Source organism: Capra hircus, chromosome 4, assembly GCF_001704415.2.
Source record: "Capra hircus breed San Clemente chromosome 4, ASM170441v1, whole genome shotgun sequence".
NCBI lineage: Eukaryota > Metazoa > Chordata > Mammalia > Artiodactyla > Bovidae > Capra > Capra hircus.
This window is the reverse complement of record NC_030811.1, coordinates 56,087,831-56,115,051: the sequence shown is the minus strand read 5'-3', so window position 1 is coordinate 56,115,051 and position 27,221 is coordinate 56,087,831. Positions and strand designations below refer to the sequence as shown.

At 43.0% G+C, this 27,221-nt stretch overlaps 1 protein-coding gene and 1 pseudogene across 1 annotated transcript in view; both read left to right on the top strand.

Annotated features, from left to right (window-relative positions):
- LOC102180185 lies at window positions 11,939-14,113 on the top strand (annotated as a pseudogene).
- Window positions 24,688-27,221, top strand: part of LOC108635899 — a 139,252-nt gene continuing 136,718 nt past the window's right edge. Inside the window, exons 1-2 of the mRNA XM_018047501.1 lie at window positions 24,688-24,774; window positions 25,583-25,657. Coding sequence (XP_017902990.1) covers window positions 24,688-24,774; window positions 25,583-25,657 — 162 coding nt within the window. The remainder of the gene's footprint in view (window positions 24,775-25,582; window positions 25,658-27,221) is intronic.

Sequence of the window (27,221 nt, the reverse complement as noted above, 5' to 3'; positions counted from 1 at the left end):
CTAAAACTGCAGACATGATAATAGGTGCGAGGCTCATAGTATAAATGGTAAAGAGCATCTTTTTACTCAGAAAATTTTGTATTATTAATATCTTTCAGTTAGTTAAAAGATATTTACTTAACATCCATTATATGCCAGTCTCTATTCTAGGTGCCATGGATACTTAAAAAGGGCAAAGCAAATAAAAATCCTTGCTCTTGTGGAGCTTACATTCTAGGAAGGGGAGATGGACAGTACATAAAAAAGTGAAGAGAATAACGCCGTAAGATAGCAGTGACAGATGTCATGGGGAAAAATAGCGGGGTTGGGGTTGAAGGATACTAAAGATGTTTCTTATCACAGAGGGTGATCAGGGGAGAACTCAGTGAAGGGGGGCCATTTGAGGCAAGGAAGTAATATCCGGGGGAAGAGCAAAAAAGGAAGAGCCTCCAGCCTCAAGTTTCAAGACGATGGTTGGCCCAGGATATTCAAGGACTGATGCGGAGGTCAGGGTAGGAAGGACAGGGAAGAGTGAGCAGGAGAGGAGCCAGAGCGGAAATGGGGCCGGACGCTATCGGCCTCAAAACCCAGAAAGACTTGAGCTGGCACAGAGAGTGAGCTAGAACACGTTTTGTGCAACTATAATGTCCAAGTTTCTGTTCTATTCAGGTGTTTAACAGTTACATTTTCCTCCAATGATTCCCTGAACAATGCAAGTAATTCAGTGTGTGATTGAATAGTAGTTAAATTTAAAAATGGCAAATGATGCTGTGTGGATAATAAAAGATAACAAATGGATCTAAAATGTTAGTTGCTACAGCTGCCAAAAAGATGAAAATACTGGTCTATGTACAATTGAATACAATTTAAATATAAAAATGCATCTATTTTGTTGGAAATAGGTTTTAAATGGATTAATTAAAAATAGAGACTGGGAAATGACAAAGATAATTTTTTTTACGAAGCAGGTTATAAATGGAGAACTACAATGTTACAGTGAAGGTGGGGATTTAAAAAGTGACTCACCAGAATATGCAATTACTAGGTACAAGTAAGATGCATACTTCCCTGGAGGAGGGCATGGCAACCCACTCCAATATTCTTGCCTGGAGAATCCCATGGACAGAAGAGCCTGATGGGTTATAGTCCATGAGGTTGCAAAGGGTCAGATACAACTAAAGTGACTTAGCATGCACACTTTAAAGATATTTTTACATATATCTGAGTAATATGGAATAATATGGACAGTGATTCAATCAGAATATCTTCGTGTGCACTGGAGGCACAACGTGAACACACTAACTCCACCGGGAATTGGCCGGGCCATCGCTGGTGGTTTGTGAGCCCAGCTCACCATCAGTGAGGAAGTAAGTCTTGCAGCCTTCTCTGCAAGTCGAATGGCAATGTGATTCAGAAAAAGGTGTGGGCTACGTAGCTTAAAACTCAAACCAACATCAGTCATTCAAACCAGAAGGTTCTTGAGGCTGCAACTGGACTTTTAAATGTAAAAAAAGTATCCTGCCTCCGAGGGACTGGAGTAGGCCAGGAAGTCAAATGTTAATCTACCTGTTTTCTGCGGTTCCTTGCCTTCATTTTTGCACAGCTTTGTCAGAAACTCATTGTTGGTGCCCTCTGGCGGCAGGTTCAAGCTGTGAACTAGAGACTGGCAACACCTTGCCGTTAAGGTGGTCTAAGGTAATGGCACCCCACTCCAGTACTCTTGCCTGGAAACTCCCATGGATGGAGGAGCCTGGTAGGCTGCAGTCCATGGGGTCGCTGAGAGTTGGACACGACTCAGTGACTTCACTTTCACTTTTCACTTTCATGCATTGGAGAAGGAAATGGCAACCCACTCCAGTGTTCTTGCCTGGAGAATCCTAGGGACGGGGGAGCCTGGTGGGCTGCCGTCCATGGGGTCGCACAGAGTCGGACATGACTGAAGCGACTTAGCAGCAGCAGCAACAGTGCTTAAGCAGCAGTTAGAACTGGACATGGAACAACAGACTGGTTCCAAATGGGAAAAGGAGTACGTCAAGGCTGTATATTGTCACCCTGCTTATTTAACTTATATGCAGAGTACATCATGAGAAACGCTGGACTGGAAGAAACCCAAGCTGGAATCAAGATTGCCGGGAGAAATATCAATAACCTCAGATACGCAGATGACACCACCCTTATGGGAGAAAGTAAAGAGGAACTAAAAAGCCTCTTGATGAAAGTGAAAGTGGAGAGTGAAAAAGTTGGCCTAAAGCTCAACATTCAGAAAACAAAGATCATGGCATCTGGTCCCATCACTTCATGGGAAATAGATGGGGAAACAGTAGAAACAGTGTCAGACTTTATTTTTTTGGGCTCCAAAATCACTGCAGATGGTGACTGCAGCCATGAAATTAAAAGACGCTTGCTCCTTGGAAGAAAAGTTATGACCAACCTAGATGGTATATTCAAAAGCAGAGACATTACTTTGCCAACAAAGGTCCGTCTAGTCAAGGCTATGGTTTTTCCTGTGGTCATGTATGGATGTGAGAATGTGAGAGTTGGACTGTGAAGAAGGCTGAGTGCCGAAGAATTGATGCTTTTGAACTGTGGTGTTGGAGAAGACTCTTGAGAGTCCCTTGGACTGCAAGAAGATCCAACCAGTGCATTCTGAAGGAGATCAGCCCTGGGATTTCTTTGGAAGGAATGATGCTAAAGCTGAAACTCCAGTACTTTGGCCACCTCATGCGAAGAGTTGACTCATTGGAAAAGACTCTGATGCTGGGAGGGACTGGGGGCAGGAGGAGAAGGGGACAACAGAGGATGAGATGGCTGGATGGCATCATGGACTCGATGGACGTGAGTCTGAGTGAACTCCGGGAGTTGGTGATGGACAGGGAGGCCTGGCGTGCTGCGATTCATGGGGTCGCAGAGTCGGACACGACTGAGCGACTGAACTGAACTGAACTGAACAGTGCTTACTCGATGAGAAGTGCCTGTACCAATTCATTGCTTGTAAAATCTAGTGTTTCCCTTTGTTAGTGATGCATATTCCAGAGTTACTTGAATGCTAAGTTGGGCTTACAAACAGATAAGCACGTGTAACATTTCTGCATGATAATAACATACTTTCAGAGTTCTTACTATTGTTAAGTGCTTCATGTTTATTAATTCATTTCAGCCACATAACAATTGTATAAAGTACTATTATATTCCCATTTTACAGAAGGAGAAACTGAGGCATAAAGAGGTCTCATCTGCAGAGGGTCACATAACTAGCAAATGGGAGAGCTGAGATTTAAACTCAGAAAGTCTTGTTACAGATTCTGTGCTCTTTTGTACCCTACCACGGCTCATGTGGCAGGGCACACAGTTGGTTTTGTATAATGCCTGGCTCTCTAGCACTGTCTTTCATTCTTCAAATACTTTGCTTTCTAAAAGCAAATCAAGGGGACGTACTCAGATATATTTGTCTGCGCACACACATAATATATATACTGAAGTGAAGTGAAGTGAAAGGTGCACAGTCACGTTCGGCTCTCTGTGACCCCATGGACTATACAGTCCATGGAATTCTCCAGGCCAGAATACTGGAGTGGGTAGCCTTTCCCTTCTCCAGGGGATCTTCCCAACCCAGGGACAGAACCCAGGTCTCCTGCATTGCAGGCGGATTCTTTACTAACTGAGTCACAAGCCCAATACATATACATTAAGTTACAGATATCATTTAAAGACATCCATATAAAAAGGAAGAACTATAACTATGAAGGAAGATAAATACATGGCTTTGAACTTTAAAAGTATTCGAAATTTTTTTTGTGGTGATGTATATATTCTTATAACACTTGCTATCATTTATGAATTCAAGTCGTTCTTCAAATTGGGATTGAAATATAGTTTGCAAGTCTTAATCTCTGTTAGTCTAAGTTTCTTGAGAGTAGAATTAGGATATGGTTTCTCTTTGAGTACCAGTAGTGGGGACTCCATCAATGCTTACTGTTATGATGAGTGATGGAATGGATGAGTGGGTACATGAGCTAAACTTTATTCAAAGTATGGCATAGTCATCGTATTGATAGTAAGGGCTCATAGACTGTTGATGAATTCATTACTTTCCTTGCTGTTTTGTACTAATTCAATCTACAGCAACCATAGGAGGTAGGTACTACTATTGCTCATTCCATAGGTAAGGAAACTGAAGTACCAAAGTTAAATAAACTGAAGTACCAAGGCTACTTACCAAGCTGGTAAGTAGCAGAGCTGAGATTCAAACCAGGGAGTTTGGCTCTGGAATCCATGAGCCCAGCCACCATCTGCATGGCTTGAGCTGGCCTTGGCTGTGATGTGTGTATTTACAGAACTGCAGGGGTGCACACTGGGGGCCTTTATTTGGGGCTTAATGCTTATAATGGGAAAAGTATTAGGCATGGATGCCTTTCAGCTCTGGGAAACTCAGACTTCACATGCTTCCCCTGACTCCACAACTAAACTCACTGTGCCCTTTCTCCAGTCCCTAAACTCACTCCTGTTTTCTGCTCCCTGTCTTAGCAACAGGCAACAACAGTCTCTTGTCTGGGCTTCCTTTCTCCAGGGTTGTCCCTGTCCCATCCATCCTCCACATAGTACGCTAGAGTGATTTTTTAAAACTTTCTTTTTAGTAGTTTTAGGTTCACAGCAAAATAGAACCTAAAGTACAGAGAGTTCCCCTTGCTCTCCCACACAGCCAGCCTCCTACACTCTCAACATTCAGCCCCATAGGAGTGCATTTGTTACAACTGATGAACCTGTGTTGACACATTATTGCCGAAGTCCATAGTTTCCCCGCAGGGTTCACTCTTGTTGTATATTCTGTGGGTCTGGACAAATCTATAATGACATGTGTTCACCATCACAGCAGCACAGGAAGTAGTTTCACTGCCTGAAATAGCCCCTGTGCGCTGCCTGTTCATTCCTTTTTCTCCTCTGCTGCTGCTGCTGCTAAGTCGCTTCAGTTGTGTCTGACTCTGTGCAACCCCATAGATGGTAGCCCACCAGGCTCCCCCGTCCCTGGGATTCTCCAGGCAAGAACACTGGAGTGGGTTGCCATTTCCTTCTCCAATGCAGGAAAGTGAAAAGTGAAAGTGAAGTCGCTCAGTCGTGTCTGACTCTTAGCGACCCCATGGACTGCAGCCTTCCAGGCTCCTCCGTCCATTTTCTCCTCTAACCCATGGTAACTACTGATCTTTTCTTTTGACTGTCTCCATAGTTTTGCCTTTTCCAGAATGTCAGTACAGTTGGAATCATTCAGTATGTAGCTTTTTCAGATTGGTTTCTTTCACTTAGAAATATGCCTTTAATTTTCCTCCATATCTTTTCATGGCTTGAATGCTCATTTCTTTTTAGTACGGAATAATCCTTCATTGGACTTCCCTGGTCGCTCAGTTCATAAAGAATCCGCCTGCAATGCAGGAGACCCAAGTCTAGTCCCAGGGTTGGGAAGATCTCCTGGAGATGTGAGTAGTAGCCCAGTCCAGTATTCTTGCCTGGAGAATTCTACGGACAGAGGAGCCTGGCGGGCTACAGTCCATGGCGTTGCCAAGAGTGGGACACAACTTAGCAGTTAAAGCACAACCACCAATACTTCATTATTTGATGTATCATAGTTTATTTATCTGAGTGATTTTTCAAAAACACAAATCTGATTGCAGTTCTCTCTACTTAAAATCCTCTAATAGCTTCCCCATGGATAAAAAAGATCCAAAGTCTTCATAAAAATAGCCTTGCATTCTTCTCCATTACCTTCCCCATAGTACTTGGCTCTCCATTCTTAATGAACTTTTTTCTGTTCCTCAAAGTGACATATTCTCACTTATGCCAGGGCCTTTGCACTTGCTTCACATCCTCCCCCTACTCTAGCTCACTGTTGTCTTCCTATTTTGTTGTTCAGGGTGACTTCAGCATCCTTGTAATTAGTCCATTCAATATTTAGAAATGGAACTTTTATGGTTATATTTTTAATGTCCATTGATGGAGGAGCCTGGTAGGCTGCAGTCCATGGGGTCGCTAAGAGTCGGACACGACTGACGACTTCACTTTCACTTTTCACTTTCCTGCATTGGAGAAGGAAATGGCAACCCACTCCAGTGTTCTTGCCTGGAGAATCCCAGGGACGGGGGAGCCTGGTTGGCTGCTCTCTATGGGGTCGCACAGTCAGACACGACTGAAGCGACTTAGTGGCAGCAGCAGCAGCATACAAATGTCTCACACTTTAGTTAATATCCTGGTATTCAGGTAAAGTAAGTTCATTTCCTAATCACAAATGTGGTCAGATTGTTAGTGGAATTATGATGAAAAACATAAAGGTCAGGAAAAAAAATTAAAGACATAATATATATTTCAGTTCAATTCAGTTCATTTCAGTTGCTCAGTCGTGTCCGACTCTTTGCAACCCCATGAATCGCAGCACGCCAGGCCTCCCTGTCCATCACCAACTCCCAGAGTTCACTCAGACTCACGTCCATCGAGTCCGTGATGCCATCCAGCCATCTCATCCTCTGTCATCCCCTTTTCCTCCTGCCCCCAATCCCTCCCAGCATCAGAGTCTTTTCCAATGAGTCAACTCTTGTTAGCCCTAAATTAAGGATTTGTATTTAGACAGTTGCAGTTGAAGTTATTTTTTTCTTAGTAATTATTTATTGTCACTGGAGGTAGTTTAGTTTTACTGAAATAAATTTGATTAAATTATGAAATTAGAATAAGTTTACTTTTATGATTTTTATTTTGGGCCTTCGTTTCATTGAATCATTAACTGGTGGTTCAGTTTATTTTTAGTGTTAGTGTGTGTATCTGAAATGGTGTCTGTTCCATGACTTCAAATTTAAGGTTCCAATGCTCTTCTCTGTATGTGTCTGCTTCTCTTTCTGAAATGACAGGGTTGGCATATTTTTAAACATTTTCTGAAAATGTCTATAAAGCAAGTTCAAAAGACCTGAACTTTTGTTCTCACTCAACTGTGGAAAAAAAAATAGAGACTATTAATGTGTTTACTTTAAAATGGGTAGAATTGCCAGATAAACTATCTGCTACGTTACTGCAGCTGTCTAGCATTTGTTAAGGGCTTAATACATGGCAGGCATTTTCCTGTAAATTATTTTATTTAATTCTTGCTCCAGTCTCACAATTTATGTAGAATTTCCTCCATTTTATATGAGCCAAAATGGAGTCTAAGAGGTTGAATCAGTTGGCCAGGGGCACATAGATAAATTGTGGGCCCCAGAGGATGTGTTTCTTTTTTCATTTCATAGCACAGTTTTCTGATGACCAGGCCAGCTTCTCAAATCATTTTTGGATTTCTTTGATGGGCATTCAGTGGCAAGGAGCACGCACACTTAGAGCAGGTGTGATGATAAAATAATCAGACTCATTTTGTGGGTGGTTATGGGAATCATTCTCATTGCTTTATAGTCACAAACTACATTGTGTACAGTATATATCCTTGTGGGAAGATGGATGTGTACATGTATACGTGTATAAAAGCCTGCCTTGGAAAGGATGCAACAATGCCTTTGTAAACTTCCAAAATACAACCAAATCATATAGACAAAACCTAAGTTGGCTGCCAAATGCTATGATAACAGTACCTCAAGGCTTAGAAAATAAACATTTTAAAGAGGTTTTATAATCTGTTAATATTATTTTTTCATCCTCATTCTTTTAAGTTGGTGCTTGGCACTGATCAGCTAGGACCTTGGTTATCCTTGACTATGCTTTTGATTGTTTATTGTAGCTGTATTGCCCCTGCCTGCCATAGGCAAACATTCTCCCAAAAGATATTTTTAGAGTACATTTTATTGATGTATAACATAAATAAGTTTCAACGTAGACAAATCACAAGGCACAGGTTAATGGTTTTTAATGAAATGGACTCGCCCATGTAGCTGACACCCAGATTAAGAAAAAGACCATTACCAGCATCAGAGAAACATCCTCATATCCAGTCTTAATCACCATCACCTCCTCTCTAAAGGCTTCTAATCTCCTGACGTTTATCACCAGATTTGCCAGTTTTTGAACTTCATGTAAGTTGAGCCACAGAAAATTTTGCACTTTTTTTCACTTTTCAACGTTATTTTGTGAGATTCATCCATGCTCTTACAGGCAGTGTTGGTTAGCCACTTTGATTTCTACACAGCATTCTTTTATCTGAATATGTTACAATTAACCCATTCTTTTGTGGATGGACACTGAATTTTCCCCAGTTTTTGACTGTTACAAATAGTGCCCCTCAAAACATCCTCATATGTATCTTCTGACACAAATACATATATATATCATTGGATAAATGCATAGGAATGGATTGCTAACCCATAGGAATGGGTTATGAGTATATATATATTCAGCTTTAGCAGATGCTGTCAAAAACTTTTTTCCAAAGTAGTTGTGTCAATTTAAATTCCCATTCATAATATAGAAGAGAGTTTGCTGCTCTGGATCTTTGCCAGCAACTGGTATCATTACCTTTCTTCATCTTAGCCGTTTGGTAGGTAGGTTCATCATGGTTTTATTCTGTGTTTCTTTAATAACTAATGCAGGGTGAGCACCTTTTCATGTGTTTATTGGCAACTTGGATAACCTTTTATTGTGAAAGGCCTGTTCACATCTCTTGCCCATTTTCTATTGGGTCTTCTATGTTTTTCTTACTGATTGTAGGAATGTCTTATGTTTATCTTCCAAATGACGTACTGGCTGGAGGTAGTGAAATCCTAGGATATTGGAAGGGAAAGAACAGAAAGGAGGTTGGGTCACCTGGGTAAAACCTCGCTTGCATCTCCTTTCAGCCCCAACATCAGAAAGGTATTTTAGGTAGCAATGCCTTTAGTCCCTGGTGGCTTGGTGTTTCTCCAAGAGATAGCTGGCCCTACTTCTTGCCTATTAATGTGCATTTTGAAGCCCCATCACCTGGAAATCTTGCAGTATTCTAAACATACAGTTTCAGATGCCCTTATCCAGTCCCAAACTTGGGTGTCATCTCCATTTCCTCACCTTTCCTCCCAGCCCTCACCTCTCCAGTCCCACCAAGTCCTGGCAATTCTGTGTCCAAAATATGCATCCAGGGACTTCCCTGGTGGCCCAGTGATTAGGACTCTACACTGCCACTGCAGGGGCCACGGGTTTAATCCCTGGTCTGGGAACTAAGCTCCCACTGCACGTTGCATTTTGTTTCACTTTTCATTGTTATTTTATGAGATTCATCCACGTGAGTGTTTGTTTATCCACTTTCATTTCTACACAGCATTCTTTTATCTGAATATGTGGCCAAAAAAAAAAAAAAATGCATCCAATAGGATCACTGTACCCTACTTTTACCACCAGCACCTGGTTCAAGGCATATCACTGTTCCCCAAGGTCAATGAAATGGCTTCCAAATGGGCCTCCAACTGCCTCAATGAACTGTTTAAAACACACGTTGAACCCTCCTTGAAGTTCTTTATTCTCATGTTGTTATTCTCCACACCCCCTCTTCTTGGACTCATAGCACCATCACAGTTGGTAATTACATGTTTCTTTCTGCCTTTGTTCTCATGCTTGTCTTCTCCCCCGACCTGTCAATTCCATGAAGGGATCAGGTCTGCTTCATGCACTAGAGCAGCTCAATAGTTGGTGCATTTGAACACGAGAGGTTGAATGAATACCCCATGTCAGATCTGAACCAAGTCCCTGCTGTCCCTGTCAGGTGTTCATCCAGCCTCTTCTGGGTATTTCACGTGATGAGGCTCTCACTAAACCTGAGGTCACCTGTCCTGCAATAGAAAGGAAAGCAACATACCTAACTCAGAGTTCAAAGAGGAGGCAAAGTGTGTAAGCTGAAGGAAGGCTGAGGTCCCAGCAAGACGGGAAATAGGAAAATCTTCCCAGGGCACCAGTGTCCTTGCTTAATTGTTTTAGTTGGAAAACTCCCCTTAGTCACAGATGCAGTTCCTGACTCTTTGGCCCTCACTTCCTTCCCACCCATAGCATTTCTAGGGAACACAGTGCACTTCTGGGGGCAAAATGAGCTTGTGTGTTGGGGGGGTCTATCCTGTTCCCATATCCAGCCTCTGACCTCTCCCTCTGGAACTGAGGTCAGAGTGGAACATGACATGACCTGGGGCTCCCAAAAGGGCCTCACCCATCTCTCAGTGGCCCAGTCCCTTACCCAAGTGTGGATTATTGAACACACTGTCATCAAAGGTGGTAGCAGGGAGCTAGACGTCCAAATGCATTCCCTGAATGAGACAAGGCAGTGGTTTGCAATTATGGCTGTATTGAGGCTGGGTCCCCAGTGTGTAGTTAGTCTATTAAGTAGGAATCTCACCCTGTGATGATCTCAATTAATTTGACGTTTTCCCTAGTTCCCTTTAGATAATCTGTACTCAGCACTGTGGGTTCATGAGAAGTTTTAAATCTGACACAGGGAAGGTCCTCGTATCCCCACGGTTCACGGTCAAGGTGAAGTCTATCAGTATAGCTCAACAAGGCCTTGGAGCCAGAGACAGATGACTTCTAGCTTGATCCAGGCACTTGTCAAGTGGGACCCTAGACATTGACTTACCTGGCTGAGCTTCAACGTCTTCCTCTGCCATGTGAAGCCACTTCTTGCCTCTAGGGCCATTGTGAAGATTCAGTAAGTTATGGAAAGTGTCCAGCACTGTAGCTAGTTCAGAGTAGGTGTCCTGTATGGGATGATTCATATTTCAAACAGTTTCCCATCTTATGGGAAAGATGACCAAATATACTTATCAATCTGTTTCATTGTTCTGGGAGGTACTACATTTACTCTTGATTCCAGGGCAGTATTTGCTGAATTGCTGTAGTGTGAGGTACTGCCAGGCTCATTGGCATTTCTGATGAGGAGACAGAGGCAAGGGGTAGAAACTGATTTGAGCAAGTGAGGTGGAAGCAAGCCCAAACTCTAAAGCTTTTAATAATCTATCTTCAAGTCATTCCCAATTAATTCCCATCAGTTACGAGTAAAGAGGACTTTAGTGCCCTCTTTTCCCAGCACATATCTGAATAATTAGAATCCCCCAAATACCCTACTTTTTAAAAAAACTTACATAGTTTATTAATTTCCATACATATAGGCCAATGTGGTACATTGTTTAAAGTTCAGGAATCTATAGACAGATTCTCTTTAATGACATTGTTCTATTTCCAAGGCTATAGAAATGAGTCAGTTTTGCTTCTTCCCTCAGCTGAAGTTGTTGCATCAAATCTGTTATCAAGGTCAAATGTATTGAATTAGTCAATCTTTTTTCTTTCTTTTCTATTTTCTTTGCCACCACCCATGTCTAGGTTTTCCAAGATTACTGTAATAGACTTAAAAAAACATTTTTATTATGGAAAAATTCAAACTTCAAACATACTCAAAAATAAAGAGAATATTATATTGAACGCTCATGTACCTGACATAAAACTGCACCAATTGTAAACATTTTGCCATTCTTCTCCTTCATTTTTTTCCTGAACTCATAGAATGTCAGTGTGTATCTCTAATGAATAAGCAATTTGTGTCCCCCACAGCTTTCTCATTATTCTTTCTCTAATATCATTTTTCTCACCAATCCAAAAATTTCCCACCCAAATGTCCTACTTTATCCAGTAATTCTGGACATGTGCTCTTGTGAGCCTTTTGAGTAATACTGACAGCAAAGCAAAAAAGAAGCAGTGAAGACTTGGGGGGGTGGATCCGCTAATTTTCCCTGGGTGATAGAAGTGTGGATGGTAATTATTTTTCTCACCAGTGTCCCATATTTACTAAGCCATAATTTATTAGCATTATTATCAGAATCTGCTTCCCACCAAACTTTCTAAATTAAAACACCGGGCAAGTTAATTTAAATGCTGCTGTACCTGTGAAGTACCAGTTACCCTATATAAAGTGGTCAAAGCAGAGAGCAGAAGGCTCAGGGCACCGCAGGGCCAGCCATACTGGATTAAAAGCTCATCAGCACTGAGACGGAACATGACTGTGGTTTCTCTCGAAGACTACAAAGGGCTTATTCCATCAATGGTAGATGCTCAGTAAATAGTGGCTAAGGTGATGAAGGAAGCACAAGCTGGAATCAAGATTGCCGGGAGAAATAGCAATAACCTCAGATATGCAGATGACACCACCCTTATGGCAGAAAGTGAAGAAGAACTAAAGAGCGTCTTGATGAAAGTGAAAGAGGAGAGTGAAAAAGTTGGCTTAAAGCTCAACATTCAGAAAACTAAGATCATGGCATCTGGTCCCATCACTTCATGGCAAATAGATGGGGAAACAGTGGAAACAGTGGCTGACTTTATTTTTCTGGGCTTCAAAATCACTGCAGATGGTGACTGCAGCCATGAAATTAAAAGACGCTTACTCCTTGGAAGGAAAGTTATGACCAACCTAGATAGCATATTAAAAAGCAGAGAAATTACTTTGCCCACAAAGGTCCGTCTAGTCAAGGCTACGGTTTTTCCAGTGGTCATGTATGGATGTGAAAGTTGGACTGTGAAGAAAGCTGAGCACTGAAGAATTGATGCTTTTGAACTGTGGTGTTGGAGAAGATTCTTGAGAGTCCCTTGGACTGCAAGGAGATCCAACCAGTCCATTCTAAAGGAGATCAGTCCTGGGTGTTCATTGGAAGATATGATGTTGAAGCTGAAACTCCAATACTTTGGCCACCTCATGCAAAGAGCTGAATCATTTGAAAAGACCCTGATGCTGGGAAATATGGAGGGCAGGAGGAGAAGGGGACGACAGAGGATGAGATGGTTGTATGGCATCACTGACTCGATGGACATGGGTTTGGGTAGACTCCGGGAGTTGGTGATGGACAGGGAGGCCTGGCACACTGTGGTTCATGCGGTTGCTAAGAGTCGGGCACGACTGAGCAACTGAACTGAACTGAACTGAAATGAAGGTGATGAACGAATGATGCTTCTCTTCCAATCATCTCACAACATTTTGCTTTTTCTATGTTCCTCAGTGACAAATGCCTGCTTAGCTTAGATCCCTCCAGATACGGACACTGTTTTTCAAACCAACCAATTGATAAACATTTACTGAGTTCTTATTATGTGCCAGGCTCTTGGTATGCAGTTGTGACCAAGACAATCATGTCCTTGCTGCCATGGACCTCATAAGCAAAGAAAGAAGCTGGGAGACGTCAGGCTCCCACGGGCGGAGCGGCGGCCCGGCCGGGCGCCCCGCGGCGCAGACGGCTTGAGCGCTCGCTGCAGCCAGCGCTCCGTCGCCGTCGCCAGGCGGCGCCGCTCGAGCCGGAACGAGCCTCTGCGCTCCTCGTCGCTTCCACCCCCGCGGCCGCCGCTCCCCTAGCAGTCGGGGCGCACACACCATGAGGGCTTCAACCAGAGCCCGGCCGAGTGGAAGCTCTTCATCTACAACCGGAGAGTTCCTGGGGTGCACCGCCGAGAGCTGGGGTTTGATCTTGCTCTTCTGCCTAGTCTTTCATGGGTTCCTGGCTGCACTCTTTTCATTCACAGCGTGGGCCACGCTTCAGACTCTGAACAATGAGGTTCCAAAATACTGTGACCAGGTTCCTAGTCCAGGACTTAAATGGTTTTTCCAAAACCAGTGTCGGTGTTGGATTTTTCATTCAGCCTGTCTGATTCAGAAGCCTATCAAGGGTACATTGATGACCTTAAGCAATTTCTAAAGCCATATGGCTTAGAAGAGAAGAAGAATCTCACAGATTGTACCAGTGGAAACTTTTGAGCAGAAGGGTCTAGACTTCTGGATGTCAGTCCCTCTTGCCTTACCTGAAGCATGCAGTGGTGTGGATGATCCCGTTTGGCTACCAAGCAATAAACCCTTGTATTCTTGTGAAAACAAACAGAAAAATTGGATTAAAGCTTCAAGGAGAACCAAGGATACATTGTATTGGAAAGAGTGAAAGCACTGGAGTTCTATCCACTTATTCTCCCAATGGAACGATAGATTTAAAATATTTTCCATATTATGGGAAAAAAACTGTATAGGAGCTACCTGCAGCCACTAGTTGCCACCCAGCTGAGCTTTGGTAGTGATGGTGACGTAAAAGAAGTAATGGTTGAGTGCAAGATTGGTGGATCACCCAACCTAAAAACCCAGAAGGACTGTGACAAGTTTTTAGGATGAGTTGCATTCAAGATCACCACACATGCATAGTAGGAGTTAGGATGTCTCCACAGAGTAAACGTTGTGTTGTCTGTCTTCATTTTGTATCAGCGGGACCTGCCATTCCAGAATTATGAGACCGCCTTGGAGAAAGGTGGAGTGGTACATGACACTGGGATAACAATGTGCTTCCAGATAATAGTGGTCCATGTCCTTCTAAGTAACTGCCTGTTGCCTCTGCTACCTTTTGACCCATGTACAGACACCAGATAGGGACTGTGAACACCTGATTCTACACGTGTAGGTTTGGGGTCTTGTCCAGTTTTTAGTGTGGTTTAATTGCCAAGTGTCTAAAGCTTAAATGTGCTGTGCTATGTAAATATTTTATAGATTTAACACTGTTTACTGTTATATTTTGATGCCCCAAAGTTTTAGGGGATAAAATGGTACCTGACCAATATTGAATGACTTTATAGCTGCAAGAAATTCAGTGTGTGTGAAAGTTCTGTATGTGAGGAGGAAAAAGGAAAATAAAAGTGTTCAGTTCAGTTGCTCAGTCGTGTCCAACTCTTTGTGACCCCATGAACCACAGCATGCTGGGCCTGCCTGTCCATCACCAACTCCTGGAGTTCACCCAAACCCATGTCCCATGTCCAGTCAGTGATGCCATACAACCATCTCATCCTCTGTCGTCCCCTTCTCCTCCTGCCCCCAATCCCTCCCAGCATCAGGGTCTTTTCCAATGAGTCAACTCTTTGCATGAGGTGGCCAAAGTATTGGAGTTTCAGCTTCAACATCAGACCTTCCAATGAACACCCAGGACTGATCTCCTTTAGAATGGACTGGTTGGATCTCCTTGCAGTCCAAGGGACTCTCAAGAATCTTCTCCAACACCGCAGTTCAAAAGCATCAATTCATTGACGCTCAGCTTTCTTTATAGTCCAACTCTCACATCCATACATGACCACTGGGAAAACCATAACCTTGACTAGACGGACCTTTGTTGGCAAAGTAATATCTCTGCTTTTTAATATGCTATCTAGGTTGGTCATAACTTTCCTTCCAAGGAGTAAGTGTCTTTTAATTTCATGGCTGTAATCACCATCTAGGTTAAAAAAAAAAAAGATGGACAGATGTGTAGGTGCTGCAGAGGAAATAAACTCTTGATTGGGAAGTCAGGCAAGAGTTCCCACCTGAGGAGGTGACGTGTAAGTTGAGACCTGAAAGATTAAAGCAGGAAGGTGGAGCTGTGATGGAGAGTGGGGTTGTATTTTAGGCAGAGAGAACAGCATACAAAGAGATCCTCAAGTGGCAGACAGTTTGGCTTGTTCAAGACAGTGAAGGAGGCTGGTATGCCTGGAGCACTGTGAAAGATGAAAGATGGGGAATGTGGTTGGTGTGAGATGAAGTTGGACAGGTGGGTAGAAGCCAGATCATGCAGGGACCTGGAGGCTGTGGTTATGCATTTGGGTTAATTCTGAGTACAGTAGGAGCCTGCTCTTGCTTCCTCCAAACTTACTTCACCTGCAGTTTTTTTTTTTTTTTAATCTCTGTTTTTTGGCAATTCTATCTTTCCAGTTGCTTAGGCCAAAAATTTTGGAGTCATCCTTGACTCTTTTTTCCCCCCCTTTTCTTACACTACATCTTCCCTGCCAACAAATTCAGCTGCCTGTTCCTTTAAGTTATAATAGACTCTCACCACTTCTCATCACTTCCACTCCTTCCTGATCTAAGCCACCGTCATCTCTTATCTGAACTACTGGATTCACTTCCCAGCATCTTGGGCTAAGGATGCTGTCAGATTATCTCCCTCCTGTGGTCAAAACCTTCTAATGTTTCCCCATCTCAGAGTGAAAGCAACTGTTCTTACCATTGCACAATCTGGCCCCTCCCTTGTTATCTCTTAGATCCTGGATGCAAAGTCAGTGGGTACAATACTGAAGGGGGGATCAGAGGCGATAACCATTTATTCACTCAGTTAGTCCTTCGATAAATAGTTATTGAGTATCTGTGATGTGTCAGGCGCTCCTCTAGGTGCTTGGAACACACTGGGGATAGATAAAAAGTCTCTGCTTCATGGAACTTACACGGTAAAGAAGTAAATTACATAACTTGTTAGAAGCAAATAAGCGTTAGGGGAAAAAATAGTTAGGTTAAGGAAAAACCCAGAGTCTTGGGTGGGGAGAGATTGTAATTTTAAATAGGGTGGCCTTGCTGAGAATGGAAACAGTGACAGACTTTATTTTTTTGGGCTCCAAAATCACTGCAGATGGTGACTGCAGCCATGAAATTAAAAGATGCTTGCTCCTTGGAAGAAGAGTCATGACCAACCTAGACAGCATATTAAAAAGTAGAGACATTACTTTGCCAACAAAGGTCCATCTAGTCAGAGCTATGGTTTTTCCAGTAATCATGTATGGATGTGAGAGTTAGACTATAAAGAAAGCTGAGCACTGAAGAATTTATGCTTTTTTTTTGTGTGTGTTCATTCTATAACAAGCCTTTATTTTTTATTTTTAAATATAAATTTATTTATTTTAATTGGAGGCTAATTACTTTACAATATTGTATTGATTTTGCCATACATCAACATGAATCTGCCACGGTTGTACACGTGTTCCCCATCCTGAACCCCCCTCCCACCTTCCTCCCCTTACCATCCCTCTGGGTCATCCCAGTGCACCAGCCCCAAGCATCCTGTATCATGCATTGAACCTGGACTGGTGATTTGTTTCATGTATGATATTATACATGTTTCAATGCCATTCTCCCAAATCATCCCACCCTCTCCCTCTCCCACAGAGTCCAAAAGACTGTTCTATACATCTGTGTCTCTTTTGCTGTCTTACATACAGGGTTATCGTTACCATCTTTCTAAATTCCATATATATGCATTAGTATACTGTATTGGTGTTTTTCTTTCTGGCTTACTTCACTCTGTATAATAGACTCCAGTTTCATCCACCTCATTAGAATGGATTCAAATGTATTCTTTTTAATGGCTGACTATGAGGCCTGGCCTGCTGCAATTCATGGGGTCGCAAAGAGTCGGACAGGACTGAGCTACTGAACTGAACTGAACTGAACTGAATACTCCATTGTGTATATGCACCACAGCTCTCTTATCCTTTCATCTGCTGATGGACATCTAGGTTGCTTCCATGTCCTGGCTATTATAAACAGTGCTGCGATGAACACTGGGGTACACGTGTCTCTTTCAGTTCTGGTTTCCTCGGTGTGTATGCCCAGCAGTGGGATTGCTGGGTCATAGGTGAAGGTGAAGCTGCTCAGTCGTGTCTGACTCTTTGCGACCCCGTGGACTGTAACCTACTATGCTTCTCCATCCATGGGATTCTCCAGGCAAGAATACTGGAGTGGATTGCCATTTCCTTCTCCAGGGGATCTTCCCGACCCAGGGATCGAACCCGGGTCTCCCGCATTGGAGGCAGACACTTTAACTTCTGAGCCACCAGGGAAGCCCATAAGTCAGTTCTATTTCCAGTTTTTTAGGGAATCTCCACACTGTTCTCCATAGTGGCTGTACTAGTTTGCATTCCCACCAACAGTGTAAGAGGGTTCCTTTTTCTCCACACCCTCTCCAGCATTTATTGCTTGTAGACTTTTTGATAGCAGCCATTCTGACTGGCTTGAAATGGTACCTCATTGTGGTTTTGATTTGTATTTCTCTGATAATGAGTGATGTTGAGCATCTTTTCATGTGTTTGTTAGCCATCTGTATGTCTTCTTTGGAGAAATGTCTGTTTAGTTCTTTGGCCCGTTTTTAAACTGGGTCATTTATTTTTCTGGAATTGAGCTGCAGGAGTTGCTTGTTTATTTTTGAGATTAATTCTTTGTCAGTTGCTTCATTTGCTATTATTTTCTCCCATTCTGAAGGCTGTCTTTTCACCTTGCTTAGAGTTTCCTTTGTTGTGCAGAAGCTTTTAATTTTAATTAGGTCCCATTTGTTTATTTTTGCTTTTATTTCCAATATTCTGGGAGGTGGGTCATAGAGGATCCTGCTGTGATTTATGTTGGAGAGTGTTTTGTCTATATTCTCCTCTAGGAGTTTTATAGTTTCTGGTTGTACGTTTAGATCTTTAATCCATTTTGAGTTTATTTTTGTGTCTTGCATTCCTATACACTAATAATGAGAAAATAGAAAGAGAAATTAAGGAAACAATTCCACCCACCATTGCAACGAAAAGAATAAAATACTTAGGAATATATCCACCTAAAGAAACTAAAGACCTATATATAGAAAACTATAAAACACTGGTGAAAGAAATCAAAGAGGACACTAATAGATGGAGAAATATACTGTGTTCATGGATCAGAAGAATCAATACAATGAAAATGAGTATACTACCCAAAGCAATCTGTAGATTCAATGCAATCCCTATCAAACTACCAATGGTATTTTTCACAGAGCTAGAACAAATAATTTCACAATTTGTATGGAAATACAAAAAACCTTGAATAGCCAAAGCTATCTTGAGAAAGAAGAATGGAACTGGAGGAATCAACCTGCCTGACTTCAGGCTCTACTACAAAGCCACAGTCATCAAGACAGTATGGTACTGGCACATAGACAGAAATATAGATCAATGGAACAAAATAGAAAGCCCAGAGATAAATCCACACACCTATGGACACCTTATCTTTGACAAAGGAGGCAAGAATATACAATGGAGAAAAGACAATCTCTTTAACAAGTGGTGCTGGGAAAACTGGTCAACCACTTGTAAAAGAATGAAACTAGAACACTTTCTAACACCATACACAAAAGAATTTATGCTTTTGCACTGTGGTGTTGGAGAAGACTCTTGAGAGTCCCTTGGACTGCAAGGAGATCCAAACAGTACATCCTAAAGGAAATCAGTCCTGAATATCCATTGGAAAGACTGACGCTTAAGCTGAAACTCCAATACTTTGGCCACCTAACGTGAAGAACTGACTCATTTGAAAAGATCCTGATGCTGGGAAAGATTGAAGGTGGGAGAAGGGGATGACAGAGGATGAGATGGTTGGATGGCATCACCGACTCAATGGACATGAGTTTGAGTAAGCTCCAGGAGTTGGTGATGGACAGGGAAGCCTGGCGTGCTGCAGTCCATGGGGTTGCAAAGAGTTGGACATGACTGTGTGACTGAAGTGAACTGACTTCACTTCAGGTGAAGGTGATATTAGCAGCTTCTAATATGAGTGGAGGGAGTTCGCATTGCAGGTAACAGTGGTGGTAGGATCTTTGGGCTCTGGAGCAGTGACTGCTCTCTTCAGGGTGATGTGGGCTGTGGCTGCCACATAGTTTATGCTACCCACAGCCAAGGACAGGGAGTGGCGGTCATGGCTAAGCCAAAAAACTTGGGTTGGGACAGTGAGTTTGCAGGACTTTCCTGGTGGTGGAGTGGCTAAGACTGTGCTGCCAATGCAGGGGGCTCAGGTGGGATCCCTGGTCAGGGAACTGGATCCCACATGCCACAACTAAGGGTTTGCATGCTGCAACTAAAGATCCCATATGCTGCAACTGATTGAATATCAGAGACCCTGTGTGCTGTGACTAAGATCCAGTGCGGCAGTAAATAAATAGATAAATATTAAAAACAGAAGTGTGTCCGTTTCTAGGGATATACCATAAAAAACAGTGAGCTCTCCATGTGGCCTTGACGACAAGATATTTGTCAGATCTCTACTTCCTTTAGGATTGGATTCCCAGAGTGGAATCCAGTTCTGTTCTCTGAGTAACAGTTGCCAACAATAAGATTTCAAAGGGCAAATGTTTGGGAAACGTTGCTTGGAGTTTCACAGGGAACATCAGTATGTTAAAGGCTGAGTGGAATTCTGTGCTGAAGAAGCATGTTTAGCTCAACATTTATTTATTTTTATATTTATTTTTGGGAGTATGCGTGCTTAGTTGTGTTTGACTCTTTGCGAACTTGTGAACTGTATGTAGCCCGCCAGGCGTCTCTGTCCATGGTATTTTTCATCCAAGAATACTGGAGTGGCTTGCCCTTTCCTTCTGCAAGAGATCTTCCCAACCCAGGGATCAAACCCATGCCTCATGTCTCCTGTATTGGCAGGCGAATTCTTTACCACTAACGCCACTTGGGAGGATAACTGCTTTACTATGTTACACTGGTTTCTGCCATACATCAATATGAATCAGCCATAGGTGTATACACATGTCTCCTCCCTCTTGAACCTCCCTCCCACCCCCCACCCTATCCTACCCCTCTAGGTTGTCAGAGCACTGGTTTGTAGCTCAACATTTATTAAGGTAATTTAGTTGTGGAATTTATTTTTTTTTTGAAAATAGAACTCCTAGTCAAATTCCACAGAAGTACATATTTGGAAATCCTTATACAGACAGATTGGAACCAACTGATCTGGGAAGATTCATCTGGGTTCTCACTAGTAGCAGAGTGCTTGGGGGAGCTGGAAAACAAAGCTGGTTGCTGAGTGAGCAGGGTCCTCCAACTAGGGAAGTCTAGATAGTTATGAGATTAAAAAATGGCTGGGGATGCATCTAGGGTCAGATAATCATTAATCAAGCATTGATTCAATGTTTCCTTTCTCATGGCATGCTACGTGCTGAGAGCTGGCAAACTTTTCTGTGAAGGACCAGAGAGTAAGCATTTTAGGTTTTATGGGCCATATGGTAGTGTGAAATACATTAATGAAGGACATGGCTGTGTTACAATGAAACTTTGTTTATGGATACTGAAATCGGCATTTCACATAATTTACATGTATTGTAAAATATCATTTTTCTTTTGATTTTTTTCTCCCAACCATTTAAAGATGCGAAGACCATTCTTGGCTTCTCTACCCTATAAAAGCAGGTGGTGGGCCAGATTTGGCCTATTGATTTGCCAACATCATATGCTATTTGCCCGCAGGGGCTCCCAGCCTAGTGGGAGGCATCTACATGGATAATTACAGTGTGCTGTGGAAAGCCTTGCAGTGGAGGTCAACACGGGGTCCTTCTCTGAGAGCCTCAAGGAGGCACTGGGAGGAACTTGGATGTGTTAGAGGGGAGCTGGCAGAGAAGGCATTCTGGATTTTGTCCTTTGATTTCAAGACCTGGTTGGATGTTGCCTGAACGCTGTGCCTACCTGAACTCAGGTGTTTCCTCTTCTGACTGGGGTTAGTGTTCACCTTGAGTCTCTCTTCTGGTGCTACTATTTTCCTCTGGGCTCCTTGCTTTGTTTCTGTGGTTTATATCCCCGTCCCCCCTGGTTTACTGTGGGGGCCTTAACACTTCTGTACCATCCTGGCTGCTGCAGCCTTCTGGAGATCGAGCAGGTGTCCCTCCCCACTGAGTGCCCTCAGCCTCTCTCCATCAAGGGTGGTATTTCCGTACCCACTGAACTCTTGGCTCCCTCAGCTTCTGGTACTCACTACAGGAACTTCACACAGTGGGTGTGGTGGTGCCAGCACAAATCAGCACTTGACATCCAAAGTACCTATCTCATCCCAAATGAGTTCAGTGATGTCTGGCTGGTAGCTTGAAATCTGCTATGGTGGGAGTATTCACCCCATAGAAATTGGCAAAGGATATCTGCAAATACAGATCAGGCTCCCCACTGCCCTTTCCACTGTGGCCATTTCTGCCCTGGAGGACTGGTTTACCACTCCTTATGTGCCCAGGCAAAATTATTTTTTAGGGTATCACACAACTGTGGGCTTTCCAGGTGGCGCTAGTGGTAAAGAACCTGCCTGTCAGTGCAGGAGATGTAAGAGACGTGGGTTCAATCCCGGGTCAGGAAGATCTCCTGGAGGAGGGCATGGCTACCCACTCTAGTGTTCTTGCTTGGAGAATGCCATGGACAGAGGAGCCTGGCGGGCTACACTCCAGGGGGTCACAAAGAGTCGGACATGACTGAAGCAACTTTAGCATGGCACACAACCGTATTCACCCCTGGGAGAAATTTAGATCTAGGTGTAGTGTCAGTTACTAAACTGTTAAAAATGCCTGGAATATCACTGCCCTCTGGCCCTTCTTGACACATTCCTCCTAGACTCTCCCAGTCTGTATTGGTCTCCCTTCCTTGATATGTTCAATCATCTGACACTTCTGTGCCTTCTTCTGATTCCATGTGAGTCTTTCGATTCTGAGGCCCTGGAATGTAACTTGGAGAGGCAGTTGTAGTGATTGATTTCCAGGGCTGTAGAGCCAGGCTGTCTGGGTCTAAATTCTGGCTCTATCACTTACGATCTGAGTCATCCTGAGTAAGTTATTAAGTGAATCAGTTTGCTTTATCTGTAGAATTGGTCATATTTGCAAGGTCTAAATAATTTCATATACACAAAAGCACTTAGAACAATATCTGCTCTTAGTATGCATTCAGTGAATTCATCTATGATTAGTAATCATTTTGTTTTCAATTCCTATCATTGCCTGGCACATGTATGATACACACTTAATGCATTATATATATATATTTTAAATGCTAATTATATGAGCAAAAGTGCACATAGATGTAGAGAAGGGAGTGATTGGGCTGGAGTAAGGGAATTTGAACAACTGATGGGGTGTGAATTAGGGCTTGAAGGGTTAGCCGAGTGTTGATAGCTAGGGAAAGTTAATGGTTAATTCAGCTGGCACTTCAAAAGTTAGGCCATCTGGTAAATATAGAAACTGAACGTGAAAAATAATTAGCATTAAGCTGATTTCATTTCAATTTAGTAGGAGACCTACTATCAAAATTCCATTTCTTTCTTCCCTGATGTCTGCTGAGGTGTTACTAAGTGGTTTGCTTTAGGAATAAAAGAGATTTTAATTATTGAACAATGTACTTGAAGAGAAAGCAGGAAGTCAGGAATGGTCTGTAACTCTGGGACATTAACTTTATGCAGTCTGGAGAAATTAACATGATAATGGTGACATTTCCATAGCGTCCAGAAGTAGTATTATCGATACAATGACTGAGAGATGGCGACCCCTTGATTCTTCCTGTTCTCACATCCACTGTCACTTTGTCTTTTGTGAATTATTTTTCCTTTTAGAACTCACCTGTATTGTCTTCTGGTAAATGAAAGCCAAGCTAATATAAAGCACAGTTCTGCCCCATGATTTTGCTAGAAGAAAAGCAGCTTCTGCAAAGAAGGGAAGGGTATTAATTTGCCTTGTTTTAGGACCTGCACAGTGATGGAGGTTGATGTAATTCTCTTTGAGGTTTTTGTTCTTTTGTTACTGAACAATTGTTCTTCAGCTGATAGGAGTAGATCGGAGCAAGAAGATGAGGACTGCTGTAGACGAAGAGTCAGGCCTGTTTGAAATTTATTCCTTGTCTTCCTCCCATTCCATTCATAGCCTCTAAGGCAAGACAGATCCGGTTTGAATGAGGAATCTCACTTTGCAGTGAGTGATCTAGGACCTGGGGCACACCTATTATTTTGAGCCTCATTTTCCTCTTCTGTAAATGAGGATTATGGCACCCACCGGCATGGTGATGTGGGTGTCAGTGATGGAGCTCTGGGGTGACAGTGTGAGGCAGAGCCCTGGTGGCTTAGTTGGTGCTTAGGAAATGCTTCTGTACTCAAAGTTTCTTTCTCCCAGAAATTGTTATAGGTATGGTAGGATTCTCCTTCAGTTCAGTTCAGTTCAATCTCTCAGCTATGTCCGACTCTTTGCGACCCCATGAATCGCAGCACACCAGGCCTCCCTGTCCATCACCAACTCCCAGAGTTCACTCAGACTCACGTCCATCAAGTCCGTGATGCCATCCAGCCATCTCATCCTCTATCATCCCCTTCTCCTCCTGCCCCCAATCCCTCCCAGCATCAGAGTCTTTTCCAATGAGTCAGCTCTTCGAATGAGGTGGCCAAAGTACTGGAGTTTCAGCTTTAGCATCATTCCATCCAAAGAACACCCAGGACTGATCTCCTTTAGAATGGACTGGTTGGATCTCTTTGCAGTCCAAGGGACTCTCAAGAGTCTTCTCCAACACCAAAGTTCAAAAGCATCAATTCTTCGGCGCTCAGCCTTCTTCACAGTCCAACTCTCTCATCTATACATGACTACTGGAAAAACCATAGCCTTGACTAGACAGACTCTCCTTAAACATATTTAAATTGACAAAGATATGTGAAAATTAACAGTAGATGTTTGGATGAAACATCTACTGTGTGAATGTGTACATGACTCTGGATGTATGTGTGTGTGTATGACTTTGGAAAGCAGGCACATGCAAGTGTGACAGTGTTTCTAGAACAGTACTTGCATACTGCCTTCAATGCCACCCTTTTCTTCTCTTCCATGAAGAAGGCAAATCCATTAACAAAGAGGATTAGAAAAAAGTAGCAGACTGGTCTGAAAATGCATTGGACAACAAAACCCCATTCTATTCTTACAAAATCTTTGATATTTGTGACATACATGATACTTGAAATTCACAATACACCAGCAATTGTCATTCTCAAAATCTACAATACTTTGGGTAGTCTCAATGAAATCCCAAATTTGTGAATTTTACAGAGTGTCACTACAGATGAGGGTCTGTCAATAATCTGCCAATTAGCAGGTTGAAGATTCACTGTTTGGAAGATTATCAGTTATTGAATTGACTTAAAATCACAAGTTGTATGAGTTGTGGACAAGGAAACCTTGCTCTGTGTCCAAGGCCATGGCGTTCTGGATGATCTTTTACCGGCTCTGTTCATTTGGATTTTGGAATAATAAGATGTATAATTTATCTATCGATGCTCAGGAGGTATAAAAACTATACAAAACAGAGAAGATACTTTATAATCATAAAATACATGCAATTAAACACCATCTTAAGAAAATTTTCTGTAGGACTATTTTCATTTTAGAAGGGGCTTAACTTTGTGGCCATCATACCCAGTGGGGTGGCTGTGGGAAGGAGAAGTATGCTAGACCCCTGTTGAAGACCCGTGTTCAAATCCTGACTTTGCCTCTTATGAGCTCTCCAGAGCATATTATTCAACCTCTTGGAGTTCATTTTTCCATCTGAAAAATGGGAGTCATCATAACTACTCACCAAATTGTGGCGCATATAAGTAACATTCTATAGTGAAGTTTGTCCTGTGTTTCCTTCGTTCCTGCTCCTCTGGACCAATGCTCTCCAGATGCAGGAGTATTTGCTTTCTGCAGAATGATTTGTGGGGATCATTGCGAGGATCTGGAGGAAGCTCCTCTCGCTTTTCCAACTGGTTCCTTTCCAGGGTTGGTTTGCCCATTGCTCAGATGGCTCAGTCCCTTCGTGTGCTGGCTGGAGAGATGGGAGTCAACAGCACCCAAGGGGGCAGACGATGTCACCTGGAGAGTGAGAAGATAAAAAGGGTCTGTAACAAAGCACCAGTTGTTTAGGGTGCAGAGGAGGGTGTCAGGTCAGCCAGGAGGGAACTGGGCATGGGAGTGCAGGAAGAGCCAAAGTCAAAAGTGGAGGCCGAGGAACTAGTCAGTTGCACTGGACACCCCAGAGACATCCCCAAGGATGGGATCCTCTGCTTACCTTCAGGTATCTGACCAGGAATGTTTCTTTTCTTTGCTGATAGAGACAGGAGCGGTGGAAGAAGAGCAGCACAGCCCCAGGGAAACCGTGGAGAAGCTTGAAGATGCAGGAGAGCAAGGTAAGCCCCACTCACTGTGTGCAACTGACTGGGTGCAAAGTCCTCCAAATGGCTCTCCTTTCCACTGCTCTTGCAACAGCTTAAGGGAACACAGAAGTGACCAGAACTATCAATTTCAGTGAAATGAGGAAAATAATCGGGACTCAGAGCACTAATGCTTTTTTTCAGCCATGGAGAAGCTAGGGTTTGAATCCAGCTCTTCTGAACCTTAGACCCGAGCTGTTCGCACTGAATCAGCCACCAGTCTCTCGGGAGTTTCCTGAGCGTTTACCAAAGCAGCAATGCAGCGTTTCCTGCAGATATCTTGGCCACCAGAAGGCCACAATGTAGGACGCCATGCTGTCTCTCTCAGTGGGAAAGCACCCAAGCAAATGTGGTCCATTTTATTGTTCGCATGGCCAGTCCCTCCATGATTTCTAGCCTTTGCTCCTGCTTCTGTGCCTGATGCCCTTCGCCCTGGTCACTTCTGCTGGACAAGTGGGGCGCGCTTTCCTCCTGGTGAGAAGAGACCAGCGGGGTGCTGGGGGTGTCACCCCAGAAGGTGCTGGGAGCCCCACCAGCACACAGGCGCCCTCCAGCTGTACTGGCGCTAAGCACAGCTGTGTTGGCAACGCCTAGGCAGGGAGAGCCCGTGTTTTCCAAAGTGAGGTTTCTTGTACTGTGGGTTGTGGCAGTTTGGAGTTTGTTGAACATAGAAACCCCATGAGACTTTGGAGGGTTTTTTTTTTTTTTTAAATCACACTCAGAAAGACATTCTTTTGGGTTTTAAGTACTCCCAAATTAACCCTTGGGGTAAGGTCCTCCAATCTGTTGAATGCTGACAGTTCCCTTGTCTAGTAGGGCCATTCCCCTCCTTCTTTATGTGCAAATGAAGGCTTTAAAATTTTTGTTTATTTTTAATTGAAAGATAATTGCTGTACAATATTGTATTGGTTTCTGCTAAACATCAACATGAATCAGCTATAGGTATACCTGTGTCTCTTCCCTCTTGAACCTCCCTCCCCATCCCACCCCTCTAGGTTGTTACAGAGCCCTGGTTTGAGTTCCCTGAGTCACACAGCAAATCCTATTGGTAATTTGTTTTATGTATGGTAATGTATATGTTTCCATGTTACTTTCTAAAAACACCCCACCCTCTACTTCCAGCAGACCCCCAGCACCCACCGTGTCCATAAGTCTGTTTTCTATGTCTGTGTCTCCCTTGCTGCCCTGCAAATAGGTTCATCAAGACCATGTTTCCAGATGCCATATATATACATTAATATACGGTATTTGTTTTTTTCTTTCTGACTTACTTCACTCTGTATAATAGGCCCTAGGTTCATCCACCTCATTAGAACTGACTCAAATGCATTCCTTTTTATGGCTGAGTAATATTCCACTGTATATATGTACCACAGCTTCTTTATCCATTCATCTGTCAATGGACATCTAGCTTGCTTCCATGTTCTAGCTATTATAAATAGTGCTACAATGAACATTGGGGTACATGTGTCTTTTTCAATTTTGGTTTCCTCAAGGTATATGCCTAGTAGTGGGATTAAAATGAAGACTTTTAAAGGAA